Below are 27,798 nucleotides of genomic sequence, written 5' to 3' on the forward strand. Positions count from 1 at the left end.
TTTGAGGTTCAAGCAGCCACCAGGCACAGAGGCAGGTAACTAGGGCAGCAACAGGTAGAAGTAGACCCACTCCCCATTCCCTAATGCCTTAATGTGCACTCAGTAAGGGTGTTGGGAAGGGCAGAACAGGCCAGGGTTCATTTTGCTTTCTCATAATCACTCTGGGATTGCATGAATGTCCAGCTCCCTTCTCTAAAAGTGTGTGAACTTGCCCTGTTTCCAACTATTCCACAAAAGGTGCCTGGGGGAGGGGGAGAGTTGGGATCAGATTTGATAGGAGAATTAAAACACTCAGCAGGAAGGAGAAGTGGCAAGACGTTGGAAGAAGAAAAGGAGCTTGGAGAGAAAGCGAGCAAGTTTTTATTATTATTTTAAAAAATAGCAATCCAAGAGCAGAGATGACAAAATGGCATAGAGTGAGAAGTACAGATCAGGTGGACATTCAGAGTTCTGGTGGTGTTAAAAGTGACAAGTGGTAAAAATTTTGAGCAGGGGAGGACTAAAGGACTCTTTGGAACTTCTGCCAAGAAAAATCAGCACCAGGATAAATCATTACTAGGATAGAAGGCATAGATTTGGCAAGCTTAGGTAGAACAAAGATGGAAGACTCCTTTATTTCCAGCTGGTGGCTTGAAAGGATGTTGGGAAAATATACTTAGAATAACAGCCCCATAGGATTTTGAATTGAATATGAATCCTGAAACGATTCCCTAATCTCTGTGTTTCTAGGTGCTTAGAGAAAAGCGTTAGCTAATAATTGTAGGAAAGATACACATCTCACAAGTACTTTTGAAGCAATCCAAAAGCAGCTGGAGCCAAATACACGTTCATAATGAATCCAGGAGAAGCTGCCAAGATTACAAGGGTAAGTGTATGTGATTTGACTGTGTTTGGACCTTGGGATGAAGACAGTAAGCTGAAAGAGATTTGAAAATCTTGTGTGAAGGCCCTCCTTTTCTTGTTAGGAGTACTTAATTATTCTTAATACTGAATTCGGAATTCAGATGCTTTGTGGGATTAAATATTGATGAGAGTTCCCTCCTTTTGCGAAGTATGTTGCTGTCAGGTGCAATAAGCTGGAAAGTATTTGTTTAGGGAATAGGCTTAACCAGTGTACATGTCTGGAAGAAACAGCTTCAAAAGGATTAGTTTTTAGTAGCATCTGTCTCTGCATATTGATTAGCTCCTGCTTAAACACTTTGGCTTGTCTAGCTTTTAAATGAAAGCATGGGACTGAAGCAAGAGGAACTAAGAGTTGGGTACCAGAGGTTGGTAAAAGACCTTTCTCTTCCCGAGACCCTGGAATGCTGCTGCCATTCCTAGAATCACAGAGGTGGAAGGAACCTCAGTGGCCATCTAGCCCAACCATTGCTAATCGAGGTAGCCATCCAGACTCTACCTAATGAAGGAGAGTCCACCCCTTGCTAGGCAGTGTACTCCACTTCTGGGCAGGTTGTATACTGTCAAGAAATGCTTCCTAAGGGTAGACAGTACCGGGCAAAATATAAGACAGTTTTCCATGTGCATATGGATTGCACTGTTTTAGATTTCCATTGGGATCTCAGATGATCCTTTGCACATCCTTAATAACAGTAGTAATAATAACCCCCCCACACTGGAAACTAGCACATCAGGGCATGGACCCAAGGAATGGTCTGAATGGACGTGATGCGGCTGCCTTGTTGGATTTCAGACCATCCATTCATATGGTTTCTCTTTAAGCTGGTTTTATATTTTTGGGTTGCTTTTTAGTGTTTTTATCATTGTGATGTTGGTGCTGTAAACGGAACTGGTAGCACAGCTGGTGTAGAGTGGTTTAGAAACTGAATGAATAAATTTCTTAAATGTAACCTGCCTTGAGTTCCATGGTGGATGAAAGATGGAATATAGTTTCCCAAGATGGCGCCGAGGTAAGACGCTCTTATCGGAGCTCAAAGAGATCTTTTAACTAAATGTTGCTGGCTCTCCTCCTTCCTTTGGATTTTATTTCCTTTCACTATTTCGTTGTGCTTTTGAACATCTTATCTTATCCTCCTCGGTGCCGGGACTTAATGAAGTTAATGAAGTTTTAACGAAGGCTCTCAGACATTCCCTCCCGGGCATTAAGGCACTCCCTCCTAGTTTCTCGTTGACTCCTTGTGACAAACTTATTCCAAGATCCAAGGATCTTTAAGGACTTTCAATGGGCTTTTAACCCTAAAAACTACAAGTTTATAAAATCACAAATTTCTCCCACCACCTCTAACTTCGTGGACCCCCAAACATCTCAGTTGCATTAACAAACAGAGATGAAGGGGGGGGGTACTTCAAAGGAGTGCTATAATTGGACCCAGTTTTAAACTCCTCGCAGCAGCCCAGCCAGGACTGAATGAGAATTAAACGAGATTGCGACCTGAGAACTTTAGCGCTTTATCACTCTATTTAGAAGTCTGATCTCATTGATTTAAGAAGAATCTAGCAATGAGAAGAGCCAAAAGACTCAGGTGTCTCGATACAGAAACTGACACAGAGCCCTCTGGTTTCAAACAGAGTAATCTAGATAATTACCTGCTACCTCAAAAACAGCACGTATCTCCTCCTAAAACCTTCCTCAACTCTGTACACGGAAAGACAACTGAAGAGATATCCTTAGGAATAAATGAGGACAAGGCTACTACTCCCATAACCGAGGCACAAGCACTAATTGATAGAAAGGTGGAGCTGCTGGAGGAATGCTGCCTATTGACTGCTCAAACAGTTCAAAAAATCTTTGAACAATTACAAAACATCTCCAAGAAGCTGGATAACCCAGATGAAAGGAGGCAACTCACTCCCTTCTTGCCATCCTTAACAAGCCCTGGCGATAAACAGAACAAATACAAATTTATACCTCTAAACCAGCCAAAAACCAGAGGAAGCCCCCCTCACTCAATCAACCTGATACTGAGACCATGTGAGATTGTTCTCCACATTTTTCCATATAGAGGGCCCCTACCTTACTGGGAGTCATCTTTCTGGGCCAGACATCATCTAAATCTGCTCCTAGGCCTTGAGGGTGGAAGCATTGACTTAAAAGCAGTCAAGAGGCTCACTAACGATGGATATTCCAAAAAAGTACTACTAAGATTTGGTAGTCATAGAATTCCAACCAAAATCTTAAGGGAAAAGGCTCATTTAGCCCAGAAAGGAATTATTCCGCGTCGACACTTTGAAGATATATCACCCAGACCATTGATTGCATCCAAAAGACAGAACAAGATGAACAAGGCCATTCCACCAGAAGCCGACATCTGCCCTACTCCCGTGGAAGAGCCCAGTAGATGGGACAAACCGCAGCCAGCTATCCGGGAAATCACACAAGAAAAATCCAAGCTCCCAAACCATGCGACTGTAGCATCAAATAACAACCTCGCCCTTGACACAATAGACTGGACAGTCCCAGAAGAAGAAGATCTGCTGAGTAACTTCACCAAGTTACCAGATAAAGAACAAATAAATATACTCAGTAAATTGACGAAGTTACAGGCCAGATTGACCGAAATTCACCAACAGGGTCAACAAAATGCAGTAGAAACAATACACAATCAAACTTTACACTTACCAGCCTTTTCCCCAAAATGCATAGTCAAAAAGAGAGCTACTAATGGAACTTTCAAATGTATAGATGCAGAGCTTCAAATCCAGCCGCCTTTAGAATATGAAATGGCAAGGAAAAACTCCAGTAATGAGACCACAAATTCCTGGCTGAGATATCAAATACTAGCTCCAAACGAAATAGGTACCCCTTATTTAAGTACTACAAAGGACTCTAACATTGCCGAACAAAAGATGACCTCTAACAGACCTGACACACTGAGCTCAACACCAAATGAGGCCAAAGAAATGGAAGTAGAGACTGAAAACAGTCCTACTGTCCATAATAGTCCACCAACCACAGAAATTTCTCAGGAACAAGGAACAGTTAAGGAAGAAAATCAAGAAAGGGAGGAAATTTTAATTCCCCGCACTTTAAAAAAGAATCTAAAAGATCCATCATTATGTTCCCCACCGAAAGCAGCGACAAATGGCTGTATCTGCACAAGACAAAATCCCTCGCTGGACTCAATGACAGAACTAGAATGACTAAATGCTGTCAACCAGCCACCAACTCAAAAACGGATCCTACGCTTGCTGTCCTGGAATATCGCAGGGTGGGGAAACAAAGACGGAGACCCAGACCTAATGAACTTCTTTAAAGATTTTGAATTAATACTTCTACAAGAAACATGGTCAACTAGAGATATTAAAATCAATGGATTCACCTCCTATACGAAACCCGCATTGAAAACAAACGCGAAGGGTCGGCCGAAAGCAGGGTTCTGTTGTATGATCAAAGACAACTTAGGGTTTGAAATCAAGCAACTAGGAAAATGCTTACCACTTGCACAAGCTCTACTTTTAACCCAAAAAAATGATACTTTGCTACTTGTAAATGTCTATATCCCCCCAACCAAAAACAACAGCAGCAGTGAAAATTGGGCACAACTAACCTTTTATATAGAAAATTTGACCGATAAATACCCAAATGCCTCACTGATAATAGCAGGTGATTTTAATGCCAGAGTGGGAACCAACAATGAACAACTATGTAGCAAACTAAATTGGAATACTGATAACGATATCGCACATGCCCTGAAAATAGGACGATTCTCCAGAGACAGGGTTGTAAACAACGAAGGCTTACGCCTACTTGAATTATGTAACAACTTTAATTTGCAGATTGTGAATGGTTCAACAAAAGGCGATAGAAGTGGGGAGTTTACATACTTCTCCCCCCGAGGATGCAGTGTCATCGACTATATTCTTCTCCCTTATAATATCATAAATTCGATCATGGACCTCAAAATTGGAACGCGCACTGAAAGCGACCATCAGCCATTATCGTTGTCTATAAACTTAAAGGACGAAACCAAAATAACTAAGCACAATATCATAGAACCTTCTCAATACAAACAAATGACCCAATTAAAATGGTCCCAGGAAATGAGTGCAGCAGTGGGGCAAAAACTTACAGCCAACCTGAGAAAACAAGTATTATCCAACTTAAAGACCACTAATTTCTACAGTGATATACCGAAAATTTATAATGAAATCTTCCAAATGTTCGTAGAGCTTAGTACTCCACCTAAAGTTTGGGTACTTAAACATAGCGCTAGCCCTTGGTTTGATGATGAATGTTTCCAGCTAAAAAGAAAACTGCGCCAAACATTTAAAAATAATCGCACTAAACTAGAGCCCTCGTATCTTGATGAAAAAAGAAAATATCATTACATTCTGGCCGAAAAGAAACAGAAATACGCAACCCAAAAATGGCTACAATTATTCGACTCAATTCAGAGTAAAAACAACAAAGCGTTCTGGAACTTAGTGTACGGAGGATTGAAAGCCGAAAATCAACTAACTCTACCACCAATTGCAGAATCCAAATGGTCCCAATATTTTACATCTGTATTTAACAATCTACACAGTGAACTTAAAGGAAATGAAACCACTAAAAATAAAATTAATAAACTCCAGGAGTGGCCAAGGGTAAAGGAAGAGGAAATTAGAGAGATAGTTAAAAATTTCAAATCGGGGAAATCTCCTGGGCCAGACGGTCTACCAATAGAATTATTTAAGACCTATATAGATTGGTGGGCAGAACCCTTAGCTCAACTGTTTACTCTCATAGATAAATATGGGATCATACCTGAGATATGGTTAAGATCAATAATTATTCCAATCTTTAAAAATGGCGACCCAAAAGAACCAAGGAATTATAGACCGATAAGCCTATTATCAGTGATAGGGAAAATCTACGCCAAGCACCTCTTATCTAAACTCCTTACCTGGATGAAAAATCTAAATTTACCAGGGAAAGAACAAATAGGTTTCTCCAAAGGTTGCTCTACACTAGACCACTGTCTTATACTTATGCATTTGGTTGAAAAATACAGATCCCAAAGGCAATCTAAGATATATGCTGCTTTTGTAGATTTTCGTGGTGCATTCGACTCAATTGACCGCCCAAAGTTGTGGAGGAAACTCGCAGAATTAAAAATTGATCAGCGCTTATTGATTCTAATGCAAAATCTGCACTCTTCTAATACCTGTCAAGTCAAACTTAACACCAAAGGTCACCTTTCATCAGACATCCCTAACTCGAAAGGGGTAAAACAAGGGTGTATTCTTGCCCCCTTCCTATTTAATTTATTTTTATCAGACTTGCCAGATTACCTTCAAAAAATAGAATCACATGCCCCTAAACTTAATCAGAAACCAGTTCCTCTCTTATTATACGCAGACGATGCTGTCCTACTATCATTAACGAGCTTGGGTCTGAAACGTCTTATATCTTCACTGATCCTTTACTGCGAATGCAACAAACTCTCTATAAATTATGAGAAGACAAAAATTTTGGTCTTCTCGAATGGTTGGAAATTAGAGAAATGGAAAATAAGAGGGCAAGAAATCCAACAAGTGAAAATCTATAGGTATCTGGGAATTTTATTCCAGAGCAATTTAGGGTGGGCAACCCATCGCACAAATGCCATAAAACAGGCAAAGTGCACCTCATCAGCAGTTGCCCGTTTTTATTATCAGAAAGGTAATCAATTTATTCCTGCGGCCAATCAGATATTTCAAACAAAAGTGCAATCCCAGATATTCTATGGAATCCCGCTATGGGTCCAAGCATATAACAGTGATTTAAAAAAGATCCACTCCAGCTTTCTGAGACGTATTCTTGGACTCCCAGCTATGATCAAATATGAAACAATGTGTGCAGAAATAGGCATACACACAATGGAATATTGGGTATGGTCCACCTCAATAAAGTACTGGTTACGCTGCCATTTTCGCTGCCCTCCATCAAGTCTGCTCGCTGATTTGCTCAATGACTCCTATAAATCAAGATGGTATCAGCACCTCGAAAAAAAGATTGAATCTTTAGGCATCGAGCTGGAGCCCCTGTACAATTCTAATGAGCAATACATTTTCCATAATATCCTAACTAGACTAAAGGATGTCGAGAGACAAAATATTATGGCAGCTGTAAACAAAATTTGCTCCCCCATATTCTATGATTTAAATATCTTAGATAGCAGAGCCAATTACGTCACTAAATTAATAATCCCAGCCCAACGTAGGGCTTTTATGCTGGCCCGTTTGAATGTTTTTCCCTCAGCATTTGTCAGGGGAAGATATCAAAACATTCCTAGAAACAAGAGATTCTGCAGATGTTCTATGAATGTCCCGGACACTGTAGAGCATATTCTCTTTCATTGCCCATTGTACAGTACGCTCCGTCAACGCGTGCTGTCCCCTCTCTCGGGTGGTCTGGAACCCCAGCAAGGTGAATGTGTGGGACTCCACCTATCCGACGTTGACCAAAGGGTAACGGCGGGGGTAGCCGAGTTTTTGGCAGCAGTCCTCCAAGGAGCAGATTAACAAAGAAAACCATTGATTCTATATGTATATATATATATATGTATGTAGCCAACTGCTGCCCTTTTATATATATTTCAAGGCCTTTATATGTTATTTTTTCTTCTATGGTTTTATTCGCATAATGCCTAATAAAGGTTTGATAAGTAAGTAAGTAAGGAATATATAAATCATAATGGTTTCTTGTTGTAGCCTTTCCCAACCTCCAGATGCTTGAAACTATGACCAGCTGCAGCCAGCATGGCCGTTGGACTGATGGGAACTGTAGTCCAATAATAATAATAATAATAATAATAATAATAATAATAATAATAATACTTTATTATTTATACCCCATCCTTCTGGCTGGTTTCCCCAGCCACTCTGGGCAGCTTCCAACAAAACATTAAAATACAATAGTCCTTCAGATATTAAAAGCTTCCCTAAACAGGGTTCCCTACATATTGAACTTGTGGTGGTGACTTGGTAAATTTGATGAGCAGTAGAATCAACACAGGAAAGAAGAAAATACTTCTTCACAGAGCACATAATTAATTTGTGGATAATTAGCAGCCCCAGGATGTGTGGATGGCTGCTGATTAGATGGATTTAAAATGGGATTAGACAAGTTTATGGGGAACTGTCAGTGGCTGTAATAATTAAACGGAACCTCTATATTCTAAGGAAGCTTCATCAGAGGCAGCGTATCTTGAAATGTCAGTTGCTACAGAAAAGCAGCTAAGGAAGGCAGTTGCATTCATGCCCAGCTTGAGAGCTTCCAGGAAGATGGGCCTTTGGTCTGATCCCTCAGGAGTCGTCCCCTCCCCCCATGCAAAGAGCTTCCTTTTTACAAATGTGTGAATAAACATTCAATCATAAGAGCCCACTTTTGCACTCCGAAGTGATAGAGTTGTTTATAACCTTGGTAAGAATTTTACCTGAGTATGTGTGACAATCGTACACAGAGCTTTTTTAGAATACCAATTAGTACTCTTCAAATTAGGGACGCAGGTGGCGCTGTGGGTTAAAGCCTCAGCGCCTAGGACTTGCCGATCGAAAGGTCGGCGGTTCGAATCCCTGTGGCGGGGTGCGCTCCCGCTGCTCGGTCCCAGCGCCTGCCAACCTAGCAGTTCGAAAGCACCTCTGGGTGCAAGTAGATAAATAGGGACCGCTTACCAGCGGGAAGGTAAACGGCGTTTCCGTGTGCGGCTCTGGCTCGCCAGAGCAGCGATGTCACGCTGGCCACGTGACCCGGAAGTGTCTCCGGACAGCGCTGGCCCCTGGCCTCTTAAGTGAGATGGGCGCACAACCCCAGAGTCTGTCAAGACTGGCCCGTACGGGCAGGGGTACCTTTACCTTTTTACTCTTCAAATTGAAAAATATGAGCACCACAAGCAGCTTGCCTTTTGTTTTGTTTTTTTAAATAAGAATTTTTATTAAGTTTTCAATTTTAACAATCCCATCAAATCACAATAAATATTCCAAATTATACAAATACATATCATAAAGTCCAAATATTTTGCCAAATTATAAATTTTTGTTGGGGGTTCCCATGCTTCAAGTTCAGTGGGGTCCAATCACCTCATATTTCTACTGCTTTAAGTGTCCACTAGTCCCTTCTTTAAATCTTCTTGTTATTATCCTTCTTCTTTCATAGCCTCTGAAAGTAAGGGCTCGCCTCCCCCTATGACTATTAATCTCTGCAACACAGTCTGTCTAATAATGGCGGATCCCGATTAAATAGTGCCTCACAAGAGTGTCTTTTATCTTCTTCCAAATATTTCAAAAAACAAAGGCTTTAGTTAATATTATTTCCACACAGTTTATATTTTCTGATCTCACTTGCTAGAAGTAGTATAGACGGATCTTCTGGGGGAGGGGTGGTTAGGTAGTATCGTAGTAGGAAAAGAAAAAGTTTTATCCCTGCCTGCTTTCCGTTCCGTTTCAACATACCGGCTTAGATGTTTTTCTTTGATGTTATCTTTCTTCCAATCCGTCACTCTTGGCATCTCAGTGGCTGGCTTAATTAGCAGATAAAATACCCTTTCTTCGCTCGAAGCATGTCCATAAATCTTATATCCAATCTTTTATCTTAAGAAATGGAACTTGGAGTGCTCATAGAGACAGCATCCAGGAGATCCGAGCTCGCTCGAGGGCTTTCCATCCAGTACCCCCACCCCCTCCTTCTTTTCGAACTTGGGGGTGGTTTGTGGGCAGCCGCGGATGAGACCGCATCTTCCCTTCCACCGGGAAGAACCCTGGGAGGCTGATTACTCCCATCTCAGCCTCTTAATTACCTTGTGTGAGCTGGAGAGATGGTATTGTCGGGCATCTTCCATGGCACCCCTAGCGGAGCCCCGCTTGTCTTTTGTGTTTAATTATGTCCACCATTCAATTATGATATATACATAATTCAGGATTTCACAGGTGTTTTGATACCGATGTGTCATACACAACTCCTAGGCAGCAGTGCAAAAAAGGCTTATGCCTGCATCTGTACAGTGGAGACTGGTCCATTAGGGCAAATGGGGCATTGCCCTGCCAACCTCCATCTGCCCTCAGCTAGCTTCCACCTGCCTGCCTTTTTTCTTAAAATCCCTCCAGAAGGTGGCTCTGACTGTCAGCCTCCTTGCCCTTAGTCTCAGTGTTGCTCTTGTAGAATTCAGAAGGGGGGCAGAGTAGAGACAAAACCAGAATTAGTTGGCTCTATCTATCATTGGCTGTAGCTCAACCAGCCTCCTACATTTGACCTCTATGACTTCTGCTCTACCAACTTTAATGGCCACCAACCTCCACTTATTTCAGTCGAGGAAATTGCCGGCTAGCACGACTGCTATTTTTCTTCTCCACCCCACTCCAATTCCAAAAGAGCAGTCCTGACTGTTGGCTCCCCCCCTCTTTAGTCTCAGCATTGCCCCCTGTAGAACTTGGGCAGGAGGAGGACAAATTTGTTGGCTCTGTCATTGGGTCTTGTTGAGCCTATCATTAGCCCTGGTTTCACCTACTTACTGTTGGCTTCCCTGCCTTCTGCTTACCAATCCCAATGGTCCCCATCCACCACTGCATCTAGATGGGCTTTGTATATCTGTCTAGTCCTATAGGCTTTCTTAACACATTACTTTTTTCCTTTTTAATGATTCCTAGGAACAGAATGATTCCATCTATAATATGAGCCATGCCAAACAAATACCAGAGTTGCCACCTTTGCCAGGTTTGGCTGCAGAAGACCCCTCTGAACTGTATCAGGTATGTATACTTCTTATACTGCCCACTGGGTTACATCTATTAAGGCACCATCAGGCACTGCTTATGGGAGATGAGTGGTACTCTGGGAAGGCAGGTTCTTTGTGTTGCAAGTCAGGGTTCCAGATCCTACAGAAGAAATATTCTTAATAAAGCATGGTTTCATTGTTCTTCATAAAGCACGGCTACAAGTGATTGGTTCCAAATGAAATGTGCTTTATGAGGATGTGCATCAAACAGTTACATTTCACAAGAAACAACAGAATAGTTATGCATTGTGAAAAACGTTGTGTGTACATGGATTCAAACAGTTGTGGTGGGAGTACACTGGAGCCAGAGTAACATCAACCTAGATAGCAGATGAACTAATGGGACTAGGAATGCTTCTTCTAATGAGCATGGTTGAGTCATAGTAAAGAGAGGAAGGGAAGAAGTTTCTCTTGGATGCCTCTTTGCAGTGGTTTTGTGTTTGCCTGCCTGACTTGTGGGCTAAAGTCTGGGCAAGCATAGACAAGCCATTCCACAGTGGGGCATTGTGATTTTGCTGGCTGCCCTCTGACCTGTCTTACAAACTTTGGCCATAGTATATCATAACTGATGTGTATTTGTAGAATCCACTGGCCTAGTAATGTGTGATCTGTACGCAATCAGTCTGTTAGCAGGCGGTGCATTGGGTTTGTTACATGCAGTATTGGCTGCAGAGGAGCTTGGGCAAAATGCTACAGTGGGCCCCCTCCTTCCCACTCTCAACATTGCCCTTTCACTGGTCTGTGATACTGGAAGTGTCCAATGGTAGCTAGTCCTGTAGGGCAGATGAGGCACTTCCTCACCAAGCTCAATATGTTCTCAGCCAACCCCCACCTGCCAACACTGGATTTAATGCAGCCCAGGTGGTTCCATCCACTGGGTGCTGAACCAAGAGGGCACAAAATAACAAAAACAATAATAAACATATATGGTTACGTACTGAGAAGAAGAAAAAGAACTGTACCAAAAGGAATTATTGTGAAAATAAGAAATATTTAGGGGGTGTTAAGTATAATTGTTTAACTGTACATTGAAATGGAAAATAACTCTGTATATGTCTGTATGTGTACTGCTAAAAACAGCATGGTTTGGAAAGTTCCATTGAGCTAAAACAAAAGCTCTCAGAGAGCTTGACAGGTCTGATGAACTGAGAATGTATCTTTGCTAGCTCCCACAAGGTGTTTAAGTTAGATCACATGAGATATTCATGTGTCCATTTTGGGTATGTGAGGTGTTTGTTCTTAGGCACTAGAGAAGAAAGGATGTGCAAATGGTTCTCTCTAGGAACACAGCCTCAAGTTAATGGAGACTGTGTTGGAGAGACAGAGCTTTAATTTCAGCTCTGAATGAAGTTATTTCATATTTCTAAGATGTTCTATCTGTGCAGGGATCAGCACATGACATTATGTGATTATTTGGATGTAACATTATTTGTTCCATGTTTGTTTTGAAGCAATTTCTGTTAGTAAAGCTTTTGAACCATATTTTTGGAGTGGACAATTTTTATTTCAGTTTTTATTCATTCTATTGCTTCTGAATGTGCAATATTAATAACCACAATAGGGGGCACCAATTTTTGTCCTTGCTCAGGTTGCCATATTACCTAATTCCGTCCCTGCACCTGTCTACCTTTTTATTTACAACTAGTCCAGCGAGTAGCACTGATTGTCAGTCTCATTGTCTCAGTGGTGCTCTTGTACAATTCAGCAGGGAAGATAATAGGGGCAAAACCAGAAATAGTTGGCTTCATCTACCGTTGACTCTAGCTCAATCAGCCATTTGATATGGCACCCCCTTCCCGACTTCTGCTCTACCCAGTCCCAATGAGCACCAGCCTCCATTGTCATTACCTTATATCAGTTAAAGAAATTGCTGGCTAGCACAACAGAATATAAACTGTTGTTTTTCCTCCCCATCCCACTCCATTTCAGATGATCCAAAATAGCAGCTTTTACCCTTCTCTGATGCAAAGAGCATCCTGGACTTTGGCAGCTCCCTTTAAAGAGCAGCGTCATTTCCGGAGCCCCAGCAACTCCATTGCCAATAATTACACCCTCACTGCACAGAACTTGAAGATGAAAGATCTGCGTAAGATAGTTTCACCTTTAAAGGCAAGAAAGCCAGCTGGGATCACAAGACATTCTCCACGTATCCTATGTGTTTGTCTCTTGTCCTTGTGTTTCTTGTCAAATGCTTGTTTACCTTCCTGTCTTTTTGTCTGGCAAGACTGCTCTGTATGTGTTGGCTCAGCCTTTGTTCTCCCCTCAAGCTTACTATTATTATTATTATTATTATTATTATTATTATTATTATTATTATTATTTGAACTTTTATATCACCCTTCATTTGAAGATCCCAGGGCGGTTCACAACAGAAAAATATAAAATGAAAATCCAAAATACATACAGAAACTGATAACCTCCCTCCCACAAACACATTTAAAAAGCCATAGAGTGTTAATCAGCTGAACACTTGGTTGAAGAGAAACATTTTTGCCTGGTGCCTAATGTTATGTAATGAGGGCGCCAGGCAAGCTTCTCTGTGAAGAGCATTCCACAAACACTGCCAAAGACTGCCTATGGACCATATACTGTATTTAAACCATATCCCCCCCTCAAAGAATTCTGGGAACTGTAGTTTACAACTCACAGAGCTACAGTTCCCAGCACCCTTAAGCTACTGTTCCCAGGATGATTTGGGGTGGAGAATGTGCTTTAAATACATTTTAAATGTATGGTGTGTATGTAGCAAAACTCTACCACAGAAGATGGCATCACTACTCCTGCTTTGAAAAAAAAGTTTGGCCACTGGGCACTGCACTCTGCTGTTTTGCTGTTCCGCTACAGCACTGGTGCTAGCAGTGCTTTGCACACCCAGCTATTGGTGGTGCCATCAGGGAGAAGTCTATGAGCATTCCCTTAGCAAAGTGCTCCAATGTGTTTGGGGAACACTGGTGCACTCAGATCCTTCTTACAAGCTTCCCATAAGCATCTGGTTGGCCACTATGAGAACAAGATGCTGGACTTGATGGGCCATTGGCCTGATCCAGTGTGGCTCTTCTTATGTTTTCCATGCCCTTTCCCATCTTGCTGAGCCTTCGGCTGTGGGGTTTTCATGGCTTCAGTAGCCAAGCACCTATGAGTAAGCAATTTAAGTTTCCCAAAGTGCCCCAATCATTCTGGGAAACTGCAGCTCAGACTTTTGAGTCAGGGAGCCCAGGCTGGTTTATGCCCTATTACTTTGTCGATCAGAAGGTCGGCAGTTCGAATCCCTGCGACGGGGTGAGCTCCCGTTGTTTGGTCCCAGCTCCTGCCCACCCAGCAGTTCGAAAGCACGTCAAAGTGCAAGTAGATAAATACCTTATTTTTCGCACTATAGGACGCACCGGTCCATAGGACGCACCTAGATTTGGGGGGGGGAAATAAAGGGGGGGAAAATTATTCCCCCCCCCCAGGCACGGGGCTGGGGCGGGGGAAGCCCGAGCTTCCCCCTCCCCCAGAACGGGACCCAGAGCCATGCCGAAGCTGCGTGCAGCTTTGGTATCGCTCTGGGAGCTTGTGGGGCTGGGGGAGGAGGAAGCCCTCCGCCAGCCTCCAAACCAAGTTGGGAGACAATCCCGCTGTCTCCCGAGTTTGCGGGGCTGGCGACGGGGAGGAGCAGGCTTCTCCCCCCCGCCAGCCTTCTAGCCAAGTCGGGGGACAGCGGGAAGTGCACGCTGTGCCTCTCTGGCTGTCTCCCAAGTTTGCGGGGCTGGCGACGGGGAGGAGCAGGCTTCTCCCCCCGCCAGCCTTCTAACCAAGTCGGGGGACAGCGGGATGGCCGCGTTCCGCCTCCCCGCTGCCCCACGAGCTTGTGAGGCTGGCGGTGGGGCTCTCCTGAAGCCTGCATTCGCACCATAGGACGCACACACATTTCCCCTTCATTTTTGGAGGGGGAAAAGTACGTCCTATAGTGCGAAAAATACGGTAGGTACCGCTCCAGTGGGAAGGTAAATGGCGTTTTCGTGCGCTGCTCTGGTTCACCAGAAGTGGCTTAGTCATGCTGACCATGTGACCCGGAAGCTGTACGCCGGCTCCCTCGGCCAATAAAGTGAGATGAGCGCCGCAAGCCCAGAGTCGGCCATGACTGGACCTAATGGTCAGGGGTCCCTTTACCTTTACCTTTTACCATCCAGGCAGGTGTCCAAGGGTGCTGGGTACTGATGGGCCTGGGTGGTGTGGTGGGTAACAGAAATAAAAGGGACATCTTCCTTCTCTTACCAATGACTGCTGATATTCTGTGACTCTTCTAGCAATTGCAAGGTCTGCAAACATTCTTTGACATGAAAGCAATTTGGAGATTGCTGTCAGACAAACAGCTTGTTATGCTGGGAGTCTCATGCTTATTTCCCCCATTATTTTAAAAATAAAAACACTAAATGCTTCTGTGCTATCCGTTCAGTGAGAGGAAGAAGTGAATGACAGCAAGGGCTACTTGCATTTGATCTGGAAAGTTGCAGTGATTGAGGCTTTTTACCCCTTTCCTCTATGCCATTTTCTTCACCTAAATTGTGCCACCCCCAGCTGCTATTTCCTAGTGGTGTGGGGAATTGCAGGTATAATAGAAGCTCCTGTATTTCCCTGCTGAGCAAAGTAGTACCTTTCTGTGTGCCGTGAAACCTGCTGACCATCTTTAGCTGCTTTTAACACACAAACACCAGTCTCAATTTAGTGGATGCTTGTCCATTAGGGTGAATGGGGCACTTCTCTACTCTCAGCCTCCCCCCCCACCTGCCTTGTTACTTAAAACTGGTCTAGGGAATGGCTCTTCCTGATATCAGCTCTGGCACCACCTAATGGTGGCCACCTTGCCTTCCACCCTACCAATCCCAAGGGGTACCAGCCACTACTGGGCTGGTATCAGAAGAAGGTTAGGAAGGGGAGCATATGAGTTTGCTTCACTCCCCTATGTGCCTCTTTTGTTATAAAAAACAGACTCACCAGTCTGCGTTAAAAGCAAATGGATAGTCCTGTGTTTAATAAACAGACGCATGCATATTTTGGCTCTGTTTTGTATATTTCCAGTTTGGTTCCCTTTTCCTTATGTACATATGTCTGTTCTGTTCCCCACTAAGCAATTTTTAAAAAGCCACATTAAAATTAGCAGATTAAAAATTTATTTATTTTGAACTGTTCTAGCATTTGCTACAATGTAAGTACAAAAGTACAAAAGGAAGTACAAAAGCTGGTAAGTTCAATTCAAATCAACACATAAGTTTGGGAGGTGCAGATCAGGTAGAATTTGCAAAGCTCAAGAGTCCCCAAATCTGGACTAGTCTTTTCCTTTTTTGACTAGTGTTTTTTTCCCCTTGACCAAGTCATATAGCTCCAAAAGAATTTGCTCCCTCTGAGAAGAAGAAAAAACTTTCAGCAGGAAATGTTGCTGATGACTATGACAGGTATTGTATAGTTTATAAGCTGTGCATTTATCTGACTGATACTTAGAGACTTGGGTGATAGTTGTTCCATAAGCTTTCAAGCGACTCCTTGCCTTAAGCTGCCCTGATGCTCCCCAGGTACAGGGGAAGAGATGATCTTATCACTAGTATTGAATAAAGATTCAGCTGCCAGTGAGCATAGCTGTCAACCTTCCCTTTATTTGCGGGAAATTCCCTTATGCCAGCGCCATTTCCCGCTGCTTCCCGCTGCTATCCTGGATTGTTAGATATCCTGTAGACTCTCCCCGGGACAGGTGAGGCTCAGGGGCGCCGACTTATAAAAAAATTGGGGGGGGGGCGGGGGCCCATACCGACTTATAAAAAATATTGGGGGTGCCCAAGACCTCCAAACCGCTGCTGCTGGGGGAACGAAAGGGGCGAGCCCCGGGCTGCCCCGACCTTAAGTGAACCTGTGAGGGCCCGCCCTTTGCGGCAGCCGATTGGCTGCCGCCGTGGGCGGTGAATATTAATGAGCTAGGGGGAATCCCGCTTCTTGCGGGGCTGACGCCAGCCCCGCGAGATTGTTGATGGGTCAAGAGCCCGCAACCCCACCCCCTCTCTAGATCGGGAGTGGCTTTGTTTTAACTAATAATTTTCTTAAATTATTGGGAGGGCAGAGCCCCCCCAAACGAATTTTTGAGGGGGCTCGGGCCCCCTCAGGCCCCATGGAGTCGGCGCCTATGGTGAGGCTGCTGATCCCTTATTTTCAACACTGCTGATCCTTATTTTCAAATCTGAAAGTTGACAGCTATGCCAGTGAGGGAGGAGAGGCAGATTTAGGGGAGCACAACCGGTTCGGTTGCACTGGGTGCAGAGCCTCAGAGGCACCGCAACTATGGTGTAGAATGGAAGGTGAAAAATGGGGGACGGAGGCATGTGCCAAACTTTAGCACTGCACAGAGCACTGTTGAAACTTGAGACCCCAAAGTCCACCACTGAGGGGAGGCTGGGGGAGGATCCTCTTTGTTTGGCAGAAAAAGGACTTTGCCGGGCTGACTTCCTGGATTGTTTTTGCCATTGACACTGAGGAAGAGGATCATCAGAACAACTGAGCAGTATGTGTGCATGGTGCTTGCTCCCAGTATACCATGATAAGCCAGAAAACTTGGTGCTCTCATGATGGGTTAACTTGGCTCATGTGTGATGTTCACATATTTCTTCCAGTTCCTTCTCTCACCCAGGTAACATATACCAGAAAGTAGCTCTTTATCTCAGGCAGCTAAGAGCACGCAGCAATGAAAAACCGAGGAGCAAGGGACAAAAATCATTTCTGGCTGCATAGACGCTGCAACTTTCAAAGCACATTCTTTCCCTCAAAGACTTCTGGGCACTCCAGTTTATCCCTCAGAGCAACAATTTCCAGCAACCCTTAACCAACTACAGTGCCCCGAATTCTTTGACATCGATAATGTGCTTCAAATGTCCTTGATAGATATAATGGTTCCTCCTAAAGTGCTCAGATCTTGACCAGCCCGCTGGCCGGTCTAGCATCTCAGAACAAATCTAACAAATGGGGAGCAAAGGGCTCTCCACAGGACAGAATATTTCCAGCACCGAGCTAAATGTAGAGTAGAGATTGTAACAGAGGCTTCCCACACAGCAAAAGATCTGGGCTTGTAGGTTGCACAGGGTGGTATTCAACTAAGTTTTCTCAGCGTGGGCTCATTAAAATTAATGGGCCAAATGTAGCCATGTTCATTAATATCAGTGGGTCTGCTCTGAGAAAAATATAGTTAAATATTACCCATAGACCTTACACAGGGTTTGTTCAAGCCACATAAGACTACATTTGAAAACAGGGAAAATCATTCTCCCCTCTATTGTTCCTTATGGGTTCTTTTGTTTGCTAGCTTTTAAATTATTTTCAAGCACACAGATTTATGCACACAGACAGCTGCACACACCCATGTTTGGGCACTTGCTTACAATATTATCATTCAGTCTATCAAAGTGTTCACTTCTGAGATACATCAAAGGCTGTCATTAAGACTTGCAAGTTCCAAACAGTAATTATGTCTTCATTACTTGCTGGTTGGTTGTTGCATAGGCCTAATTTCATCTGGGGAAAGTGGCTCACATCGCGCATATAGTGGCAAGATAATGTTTTATATTAGAGCTGTTTGGGGCCATTTTCCAACTGCTGTCATATGAGACTCTAATGTTGGCTTCTCCATGCTTTTCACAGCCACACAGCAATTCAGTGTTTCCGTCTTATGTGCTGCAGTGTCCTTCCACTGCCTTTCAATCCAATACCTGGATGATAGGGATAGGGAGCCTCAGGCTTGGGAGCCTTCCTGGACTCTATGGCCCTTGGGACTCCCTCCAGGTCATACCTCCGCCAAGCCACACCCTTTATTCCCAGGCCATACCCCCTCACTAGCTCTGCTTTGCGTGAGTGTTATTTGCCTTCCTGAAATGCATCCTTGAGCTCAATGTCTCTTTCTGGATGGAGGATAGAGAGGGGTGCATGAGTCTGTAAGGATACTTGCCAACTTATATTTCTTCTTCCACCCAGTGTGGAGCCAGTGTGGTGTAGTGGTTAAGAGCGGTAGTCTTGTAATCTGGGGAACCGGGTTCGAGTCTCCGCTCCTCCACATGCAACTGCTGGGTGACCTTGGGCCAGTCACACTTCTCTGAAGTCTCTCAGCCCCACTCACCTCACAGAGTGTTTGTTGTGGGGGAGGAAGGGAAAGGAGAATGTTAGCCGCTTTGAGACTCCTTAAAGGGAGTGAAATTCGGGATATCAAATCCAAACTCTTCTTCTTCTTCTTCACCCACTTTTGCCTCTAGTCTCACCCACCACTGGCATGTGGCCGCCAGAAGGTTGCACACAAGGGAGTGTGGCCCTTGTGCTGTGAAATTCTCCCTGCCCATGATCATGGCTGATTAATATTCTTCAGTCTTTTAAATGTGTTTGTAGAAGGGGAGGAAGTTATTATTTTGTTGTTTTTGTTTTAACTATTTATATTTTTTTTATCTTTTGATGAAGGGCAGTTTATTACTATTATTATTATTAGTAGTAGTAGTAGTAGTAGTAGTAATACTGGCTGTCCAGAATTTCAAACAGAATTTTCTCCCAGCCATGCAGTTAACCTGATATCCTTTGTGGATAGGTGGAAGACATAACTCATTATCTCTTAAACTGTTCCTTAGATAGAGATGCAAGAGGTCACTTTCTGAAACCTTTGTTCACACAAGCAAGTAGGCACACCCCAGCAGAAATGGTTCGGTTTCTTTTGAGTGACAATAATAGCTTCGTAACACACAAAGTGGCCCTCTATGCGCTGACTGCAATAAAAATAAGGAAAATGAGTTAGATAAAATTGCTATACATTGTTGTGGTGATTTGGTGGTTTAATCTGAAATCAAGCTGGATTTGAGTTTGTTGGTGTCTCTGGTAACTTCTCTCTCTATCCAATTAAAAATTGGATTTTTAAAAGAAAAAAAATACTAGAATTGGAGCTGTCAGAGGTGCACAATAGAAATTGTGTTTTAATGCTCAGGAACTTGGCATAGCCTTTTTTAATTTTATGGATGGTATCCTTTGCATGCAGAACATGTACTCTGTCACTATTCTATGACTTTGGATATCCAAATCCCAAACCCACTTAATCCTTTAACCATTTAATATTTTATTTTGGCTGGTTGTAAATCTTAATTTCAGTTTTTATAGGAGTTCCTTTTTCCATTAAATAAAATAATGTGAGCAGAAAGGAAAGCTTAAATACATCTCCCCACCCCTCTCATTTTCCTGATGTATTATGTTACTTTTTTATTGCATTTTGCACAAACGTTGTGCAACATGAGAGTTTCTGTTGAGCTAATTTTGCTGATAGAGTCTATGTAGAAAAGCTCTGTATATGCCAACTTGAGATTAAATAAATAAATAAATAAATAAATAAATAAATATAAGTATTTCTATCTATTTAGAATTTGTTCTAGCTGAATTTGTTTCCCTAACAATATGCTTTTGGTCATCAGCCTCTGGTGTCCTCCAGATGTTTTGGACTACAACTTCTATCATCCCTGAGTATTGGCCAAGCTAGCTGGGGCTGATGAGAGTAGTAGTTCAAAGCAACTGGAGGGCACCAGGCTGGGTGAGGCCAGGCTAAGGGGACTATAAGAAAGCTTGAGACATATTGAACATTTGGGAATGCTGAATGTATAGTAGGGTTTGGGGTTGTCCAAAATGTCATTTCTGGTTACTTAGCCAACTCAGCTGGCGGCTTTTAATTCCAGGGTGATGTCAATAGAGGAAGCACACAGTTTTGATTTGCTACTGACACCGGATAGGCAGAAATCTGAAACAGGAGTTATCTGTTATTCTGACAACCAGCCTCTAACTCCAGAAGAGCAGCTTGTTGTGATGCTCAGGCATGAGGAGGAAATAAGTAAAGGAAAAACTCTACCCACAGAGAGTGATCTGCAGGTAAGTGAGCTGTTTCCTGAAACACAGGGAAACACAGGTCCCCTCCAGATGACTAGTTTATCCAGAATTCATACTGCTTTTATCCACAGCTTTTTATTTACAGTGGTACCTTGGGTTACATACGCTTCAGGTTACAGACTCCACTAACCCAGAAATAGTACCTCGGGTTACGAACTTTGCTTCAGGATAAGAACAGAAATCGTGTTCCGGCGGCGCGGCGGCAGCGGGGGCCCCCATTAGCTAAAGTGGTGCTTCAGGTTAAGAACAGTTTCAGGTTAAGAACGGACCTCCGGAACGAATTAAGTACTTAACCCGAGGTACCACTGTACTTCCTTCTTTGAAGCAAAATGAACCAATGTGAACCTGAACAGGAACTAAACCTGAATTAAAACTCTGCAGGTTTCCGGTTATAACAGAAAATTGGGGGCAATATGGTAAGCAAACAGTAGGCAGGAGATACTCAGGGCTGAGATGTTGGGCAGTCATCAGATTGGGACAGAAGCCAAGCCAGGAGTTAGAGTGAAGCAGAAGAAAGACACCAGGCATATCTACCGTTGCCCAGGGAAAGTTTCATGCCAAACAAGAAGCCTTTTCAGCCTCTCTGGTCAGAGAGAGCCAGAAGCCAGCCTAAGTGGTGTGCAGGTGCGCAGAACCTTTGGCCCTCCAGATGTTGCTGATCCTATTTTCCCTGTTATACTCAATGCAATAAATCTGTACATATATATGTATTTACTTTCTAGCGATACTGTTACTACATCCATAAAGGCATCCGGAAAGATATGCTGGCACCGCAGAACAAAGAAGTGATGGATAGCATTTTAAAGCATATCCCAAGTCATTTTCTCGCCAACCCAATGCTGGAGACGTTACTGAAAGAATTAACCGAAGAGATTCAGAACGATTATCATATTTGGCTCATGAAAGACATTGGTAAGAGAAAAGTGTGGTTTGGCATGGGCAGTGATTCTTGAATTTTTATTGTCACAAGGTCTGCAAGCTGAACACCGGAATTCTGCAACCTGGTTTCTAGGACTGGTCCTGTCTTTAGGTAGATTGTGGAAGCTGCCTAGGTGGCACTTTTTGGGAGTGAGTATAAAATAATAAGGGACGCGGGTGGCACTGCGGGTTAAAGCACAGAGCCTAGGACTTGCCGATCAGAAGGTCGGCGGTTCGAATCCCCACGACGGGGTGAGCTCCCGTCGCTCAGTCCCTGCTCCTGCCAACCTAGCAGTTCGAAAGCATGTCAAAGTGCAAGTAGATAAATTGGAAGGTAAATGGTGTTTCTGTGCGCTGCTCTGGTTCGCCAGAAGCGGCTTAGTCATGCTGGCCACATGACTCGGAAGCTGTACGCTAGCTCCCTCGGCCAATAAAGCGAGATGAGCACCACAACCCCAGAGTCAGCCACGACTGGACCTAATGGTCGGGGTCCCCTTTACGTATAAAATAACAAACTGTAATCACATTTGATTTATTAGACACAGAGTCTTTACCATAATCAGAACTACAATTCTCAGCACCTTTAAAAACTACAGTTCCTAGGATTCTTTGTATGGCCTAGTGTGCCTTCTGCATGTACTGCATACACTTAACCATTGCTTCCAAACTGCATCCAAATGGAGTTTCCTTCTTCTTCCCATGCTTTGTGTGGTTTTACCCTAGTTGATTACATCCTGATGGATCCAGAGGAGAGGAAGAGACTCTTTATATACAACATTCCATTGCCTTTTCCTCGAAGAGTGATTCGTGCACCAGTTCCATGGCACACAATCTACCAAGAAGTGAGAAGCTGGAACGAAGGTCACCTCTTCACAGTGAATCCTATGATGCTTACTTTGCAACGCCTCTGGTTCTCAGAGTAAGTCGCCTGGCTTATAAATATCCCCTCACTTCTTTTTAAGTAATAAGTTTCTATTTGCTTTCTATGCAAACTCTTAGCTGGCCATAGATTGATGAGATTGTGTGGAGTACAGTATCTTCTTGCTCACAATCATCTTATATTACTGAACAATATTGGCTACAGAGCCAGCTACCCTTCCCTCAGCTGTGAGTATAGACCAGTCCAGAAAGATTTCTGGTGGCTTACAGGAGCAATCCCAGAGGACCCCTTGTGCTGTATACAGTAGGAAATTGCATTCAGTGCTATGCTGGTTCCAGTACAAGGGCTGTTGCTCAGTGGCAGAGCATCTGTTTTGCATGAAGTAGGTATCGCAGGTTCAATTCCAACATCTCCAGGTCCATCTGGGAGACACACGTGCCTGAAACCCTGGAGAGCTGCTTGCAGCCATAGTAGATAATACTGATCTTGATGGACCAGTGGCCTGAGTTAGCATCAGGCAGCTTTCAGTGTCCCTAAAGGAGGGACTGTAGATCATTAGCAGAGCAACTGGCTTGCTTGGAGAAGGTCCCAGGTGGGGCTGGAGAGCTGCTCCCAGTCAATGTAGACAGTACTGCGCTAAACAGACCAGTGAACTAACTTGGTATAAGGTGTGTCCTATGTTCCTTAGACCGGGCAGGCACTGGTATGATTGCATTTAATCCTTATTCTACATCATTATGTCAAGTTCATAACAGCCATGCATTTTTCCCCCTTTCCTCCCGTAGGTTTTGTAACCTGAGGTTTGTTCGTACCCAGGAAATCCTCGAGGGTGATTTGCCACTATTGCCCAGCGAGTTTGAAGACTTGGTCCGGAAACATTGTCAAGAAGCTCATGATATTCTTGAGAACAGGTCAGAGTGCTTTTGGAAAACCTATGACTTTCTAGCTAGTGTTGCACTAGGTAAAGGTAAAGGTACCCCTGCCCGTACGGGCCAGTCTTGACAGACTCTGGGGTTGTGCGCCCATCTCACTTAAGAGGCCAGGGGCCAGCGCTGTCCGAAGACACTTCCGGGTCATGTGGCCAGCGTGACATCGCTGCTCTGGCGAGCCAGAGCCGCACACGGAAACGCCGTTTACCTTCCCGCTGGTAAGCGGTCCCTATTTATCTACTTGCACCCGGAGGTGCTTTCGAACTGCTAGGTTGGCAGGCGCTGGGACCGAGCAGCGGGAGCGCACCCCGCTGCAGGGATTCGAACCACCGACCTTTCGATCGGCAAGTCCTAGGCGCTGAGGCTTTAACCCACAGCACCACCTGCGTCCTAGTGTTGCACTACAGCTCCCCAAATCCCTGATGGTTGACCATGCTGGCTAGGGGCTGATAGGAGTTGGAGTCCAGCAACGGCTGGAGAGCCAGAAGTTCCCCACTTCTGCTTTATGTGAATGATGAGTATGACATTGCTTTATTCATAGAAATGACCCAAAGCAACCTGCTGTTAGAAAGCTAAGAGTAACTTCTGTTGTTCCGCCCACTTTTTCTAAAGTTCACAGAGATGCGTGTGAAGAGAATAACTATGTGATGTTCTAAAACCTTGCTTTTAAAGCCAATCATTTCTATCTTTGAGCATAGTAAATCCTGGAGGAGTCCACCACATTTCAGAGGCTTTAGAGAAAATGCCCTGAGCAGCATGAATTAATGCTACTGGCAATCAAGCAAGGGTGGGGAACTTTTTTGGGCTTGACAGACCCAATCGTTCTTCCCATCCCACACAGTGTTTGCAAAGCGCATCGTGCATCACTTCTCAAGTGCCCAACAACCAGCTGCTCATTGGGCACTTGGCCAGTGCTCTTCAAGGGGATTTTTCCAAGCCCCTTTGGGCCAAGCTCAGTCTTTACCTGACCATCTGACATCAGGGTTAGGGCATGTAGGCGTGACTTGCCCGAGTCATGGGCCAAATGGAGGAGCGTGGTGGGGAAAGAAGCATCCACCAAGCTTGTGCCCTCCAAATATTTTGGACTATGTCTCCCATCAGCTGCAGTCCAAAACATATGGAGGGCACCAGGTTGGTGAAGGCTGTTTTACAACTCATCGTTTTAAAACAATCTTGACATATGCTGATAGGATAACTTACCCATTACAGGTGGATTCCAACATGTGCAGAACTGTTCATTGAACAGAAGCAAAACTGGCTGCATCTTGCTCCCCAGAACGACTTTGACTCTTCTCAACTGATAGAAGAATATTTTGCTTCGGTAGCCGTCCTCATGTCTTTACAGCTACGGGAGATGGTCATTAATTCATTAGCAGATCTCCTTTCCTTCTTTAGGATACATAAGGTATGCAGAGTTGACCGTGTCACCTGGACTTTCAGTGCTTTGTAGACATTCATACAGCTTGATCTTATATTATATATTATGTATTTATTGTAGTTGTACAATTGTACCTTGGAAGTCAAACACTATCCATTCTGGAAGTCCGTTTGACTTCCAAAACATTCGGAAACCAAAGCACAGCTTCTGATTGGCTGCAGGAAGCTACTGCAGCCAATTGGAAGCTGTGGAAGCTGTGCCAGACATTCAGCTTCTGGAAATCATTCAAAAACTGGAACACTCACTTCCGGGGTTCAATTGTTCGGGAGCCAATTTGTTTGGGAGTCAAGGCGTTTGAGATCCAAGGTACGACTGTATTGCATTATAAGATTTTAAAATAAACTAACAACTCATAAACATCAAATTGCTGTACAATAAAATCGCTGGAATATCATACAACTAAAAAACCATAAAATAGAGAAGAAGTGACCAACACTGAATCAAATTAATTATCTAAAGATACTTGGTGAAAAAAAAAAGCATTTTCAGCAGGTGATGAAAAAAAAGAATTATTAAAAAAGAGCAAACGCTGCCGTTCCATCAGATGGTAGTCAAGGTGTCATAACGAAGTATCAACTGAAAACATAGATGACAGATAAAAAGTATAGAAGACCTCAAGTAAAAGTCCATCCCCAGAAATCCCTCACCTCCAGACAAATGAAACCCTGACTAAAAACAACAAATTACATTTAAAACCCTAATTAAATGTATGTTTGGGAGAGGGGATAGGGAAGAAAATAATACACCTCCTTCTCCCCCAGCCAACCACACAGCAGAGAGCAGTACTGAACCCTCCACACACCAGCTGGTGAGCTGAGAGTTTAGTTCTGCTCAATTGGGCTGTGTGCATGTTCCCCTGTTTGGAACAGGTTGGTTAAACCAAATTTCAGTACAGGGCTGTTTGAAAGCCCTCTTGCAAAGAGCCTCAGGTTGCTCTCAGTAGAGGCTTCCTGCCTTTCCTTCTAACCTCGCCTCCCCACCCCCCATCACCTATATTGACAGCCCTGGATTGGCTGGTCTGGTTCTGTTTGGATTGACCCAATTTGCGTCAAGTTTTAGGCTTCGCCAGACTCCATTGGACAGCCCTAATATTTTCGTTCTATTGCTGTTGGATGAATAATAATATATAATCCTGCCAAATTTGGTTAACTTCCGTCCAGTTTGGAAAGGTTCAGTCCATCATCTTGATTCAGAATGGCATCTGATGGTATCCAAATATATCCTTCTCTGGAAGGATGGGTTTTCATATTGGGTGATAATATCTTCAGAGGTGTCTGCATGCATAGGGAACAGATGGACAGGCAGGCGGGCAGACAGACAGACAGACAGACAGAAAGACAGACAGACAGACAGACAGACAACTTTCCAAATATATAGCAGAAGAAGATTCTCTAGATGTAACATGCTTTCATTCTCTGTCTTGAGGATGGAAATGACTTTGGAGAAACTTATCATGAAATGCAATTCTTCATACCACAAATGTTGGTCATCAAACTGGAAGTGCAGGAGCCCGATATTATATTTGAGCCAGATGTGGAAGCGTGTTGGGATTTACTGTATCACTGCTTCATGGAGGTTCTGAAAAATTCTGAGGGTCTTCCAAAGGTATGTAAAAGTAAAATTAAGATCAAAATCATGTCCATGTTTGCTCAGAAGTAAGCTATATTATGTTCAGTAGGACTTTCTCCCAGGTAAAGGTATGGTACATAGGATTACAGACTTCAGCTGCAATCTTATGCAAATCCTAATTGAAAACAGTGGCGTAGGTGCATGTAATGCTAAGCCATGCTTTAATTTGACCATTTGAATTTGGCCCAGCACCTTAGCCATGGTTTTTTTATTCATGAACAAACCACGCTCATAAGCCATGGTTGGTTAATGTTTACTATAGCTCAGTACTATAGTTTACTACAGCTAAACATTATGTGTGAACCACAGGCTTTTGTGAACTGACTGCTATTAATGAAAGGCCGGGTGCTGTGCTCCTTTTATTGTAATTATTTGTATGTTTTAAACAGTTTTTATATATGTATACTGTTTTAATTCTACCAATATTTGTTTTTAAATGATGTTTTTTTCTATGTTTTTAGCAATTCTTGTTTTTATCTGTAAGTCACATTGAGTCCCGTCAGAGAAAACGGCTGGGTATAACTAAATATATAACAACAACAACAACAACAACTGTAACTTAGTTGCTAGTATGCTTTCATATGATTGTGCTATTGTTTAATCATTTACAATAGCGTATCAAATGAATTCTAGGATATTATAGGAGCCAAAAATCTATAGTGTAAAAATTTTAGGCAGGGTAAAATAGCTCACTTTTAAAAACCAACAGCAATGGCAACCTGTAAGTCAAGAAACAAGCATTTTCTCTATGATGCATTCATACAATGTTTATCCCTTTTTGCTCACTGTGGTTCCTGCTTCCTCTTTCTAGGTACAAGTTAAACTATTCCCAGAATTAAAAGGGGATGACCTAATTCTTCGTACTGTCCAAGCAGATGAATCATTGGTTTCAGAATATGTGAACAAAACTGCTGAGATATTTAATCACAATCTTGTTGGTCCGCGAAAGTAAGCATATGCTGGTAGTTTTCTCGATCAAATAGTTGAAAACCTGCTCCTTGATCTCGGGAACCAAAATCTGTCTCAGTATCTTAAGAAGCATCCAAATGCATATTGAGCAGGGAAAAACCTGAACAAATTTCCAAAATGTATAGTAGATTTCCCAGACATTACGTTCTTTCATTTTTTATTTCAACAATGGAAATGGCTTTGGAGAAAATTATCATGAAATATACCGTAGTTATTCATACTGGTCTGAAGGCACATGAGGTCACAATTTTGCTGAAGCAAATCAGATCTGGGTCTGGTCAGTGCCTGAATGTGTGACTGCCTGGGAACCACATTTATGCCACTTTGAATTCCATAATGGCATAAAAGTACATTAAAAAACATATATTCATTACCATTGATCCTGTTCTGGAGAATTTATGTTTCTTTTATCTTTCCCCC

General features: G+C 43.2%; 1 protein-coding gene across 7 annotated transcripts in view; it reads left to right on the top strand.

Annotated features, from left to right (window-relative positions):
* Positions 1–27,798, top strand: part of DNAH3 (dynein axonemal heavy chain 3) — a 105,472-nt gene that overhangs the window by 1,943 nt on the left and 75,731 nt on the right. For 3 of the 7 annotated variants that reach the window (XM_081888867.1, XM_081888861.1, XM_081888864.1), the window contains exons 2-12: positions 730–865; positions 10,567–10,668; positions 12,624–12,840; positions 16,057–16,129; positions 20,408–20,597; positions 21,338–21,527; positions 22,257–22,452; positions 23,199–23,324; positions 24,552–24,747; positions 26,206–26,385; positions 27,221–27,357. In XM_081888867.1, the coding sequence (XP_081744993.1) occupies positions 833–865; positions 10,567–10,668; positions 12,624–12,840; positions 16,057–16,129; positions 20,408–20,597; positions 21,338–21,527; positions 22,257–22,452; positions 23,199–23,324; positions 24,552–24,747; positions 26,206–26,385; positions 27,221–27,357 (1,640 nt within the window). In that variant the 5' untranslated portion in view covers positions 730–832. The other 4 variants (XM_081888865.1, XM_081888866.1, XM_081888862.1 and 1 more) reach the window with 3 other exon arrangements.

Source organism: Podarcis melisellensis, assembly GCF_964234715.1.
Source record: "Podarcis melisellensis genome assembly, chromosome: 14".
Lineage (NCBI taxonomy): Eukaryota > Metazoa > Chordata > Lepidosauria > Squamata > Lacertidae > Podarcis > Podarcis melisellensis.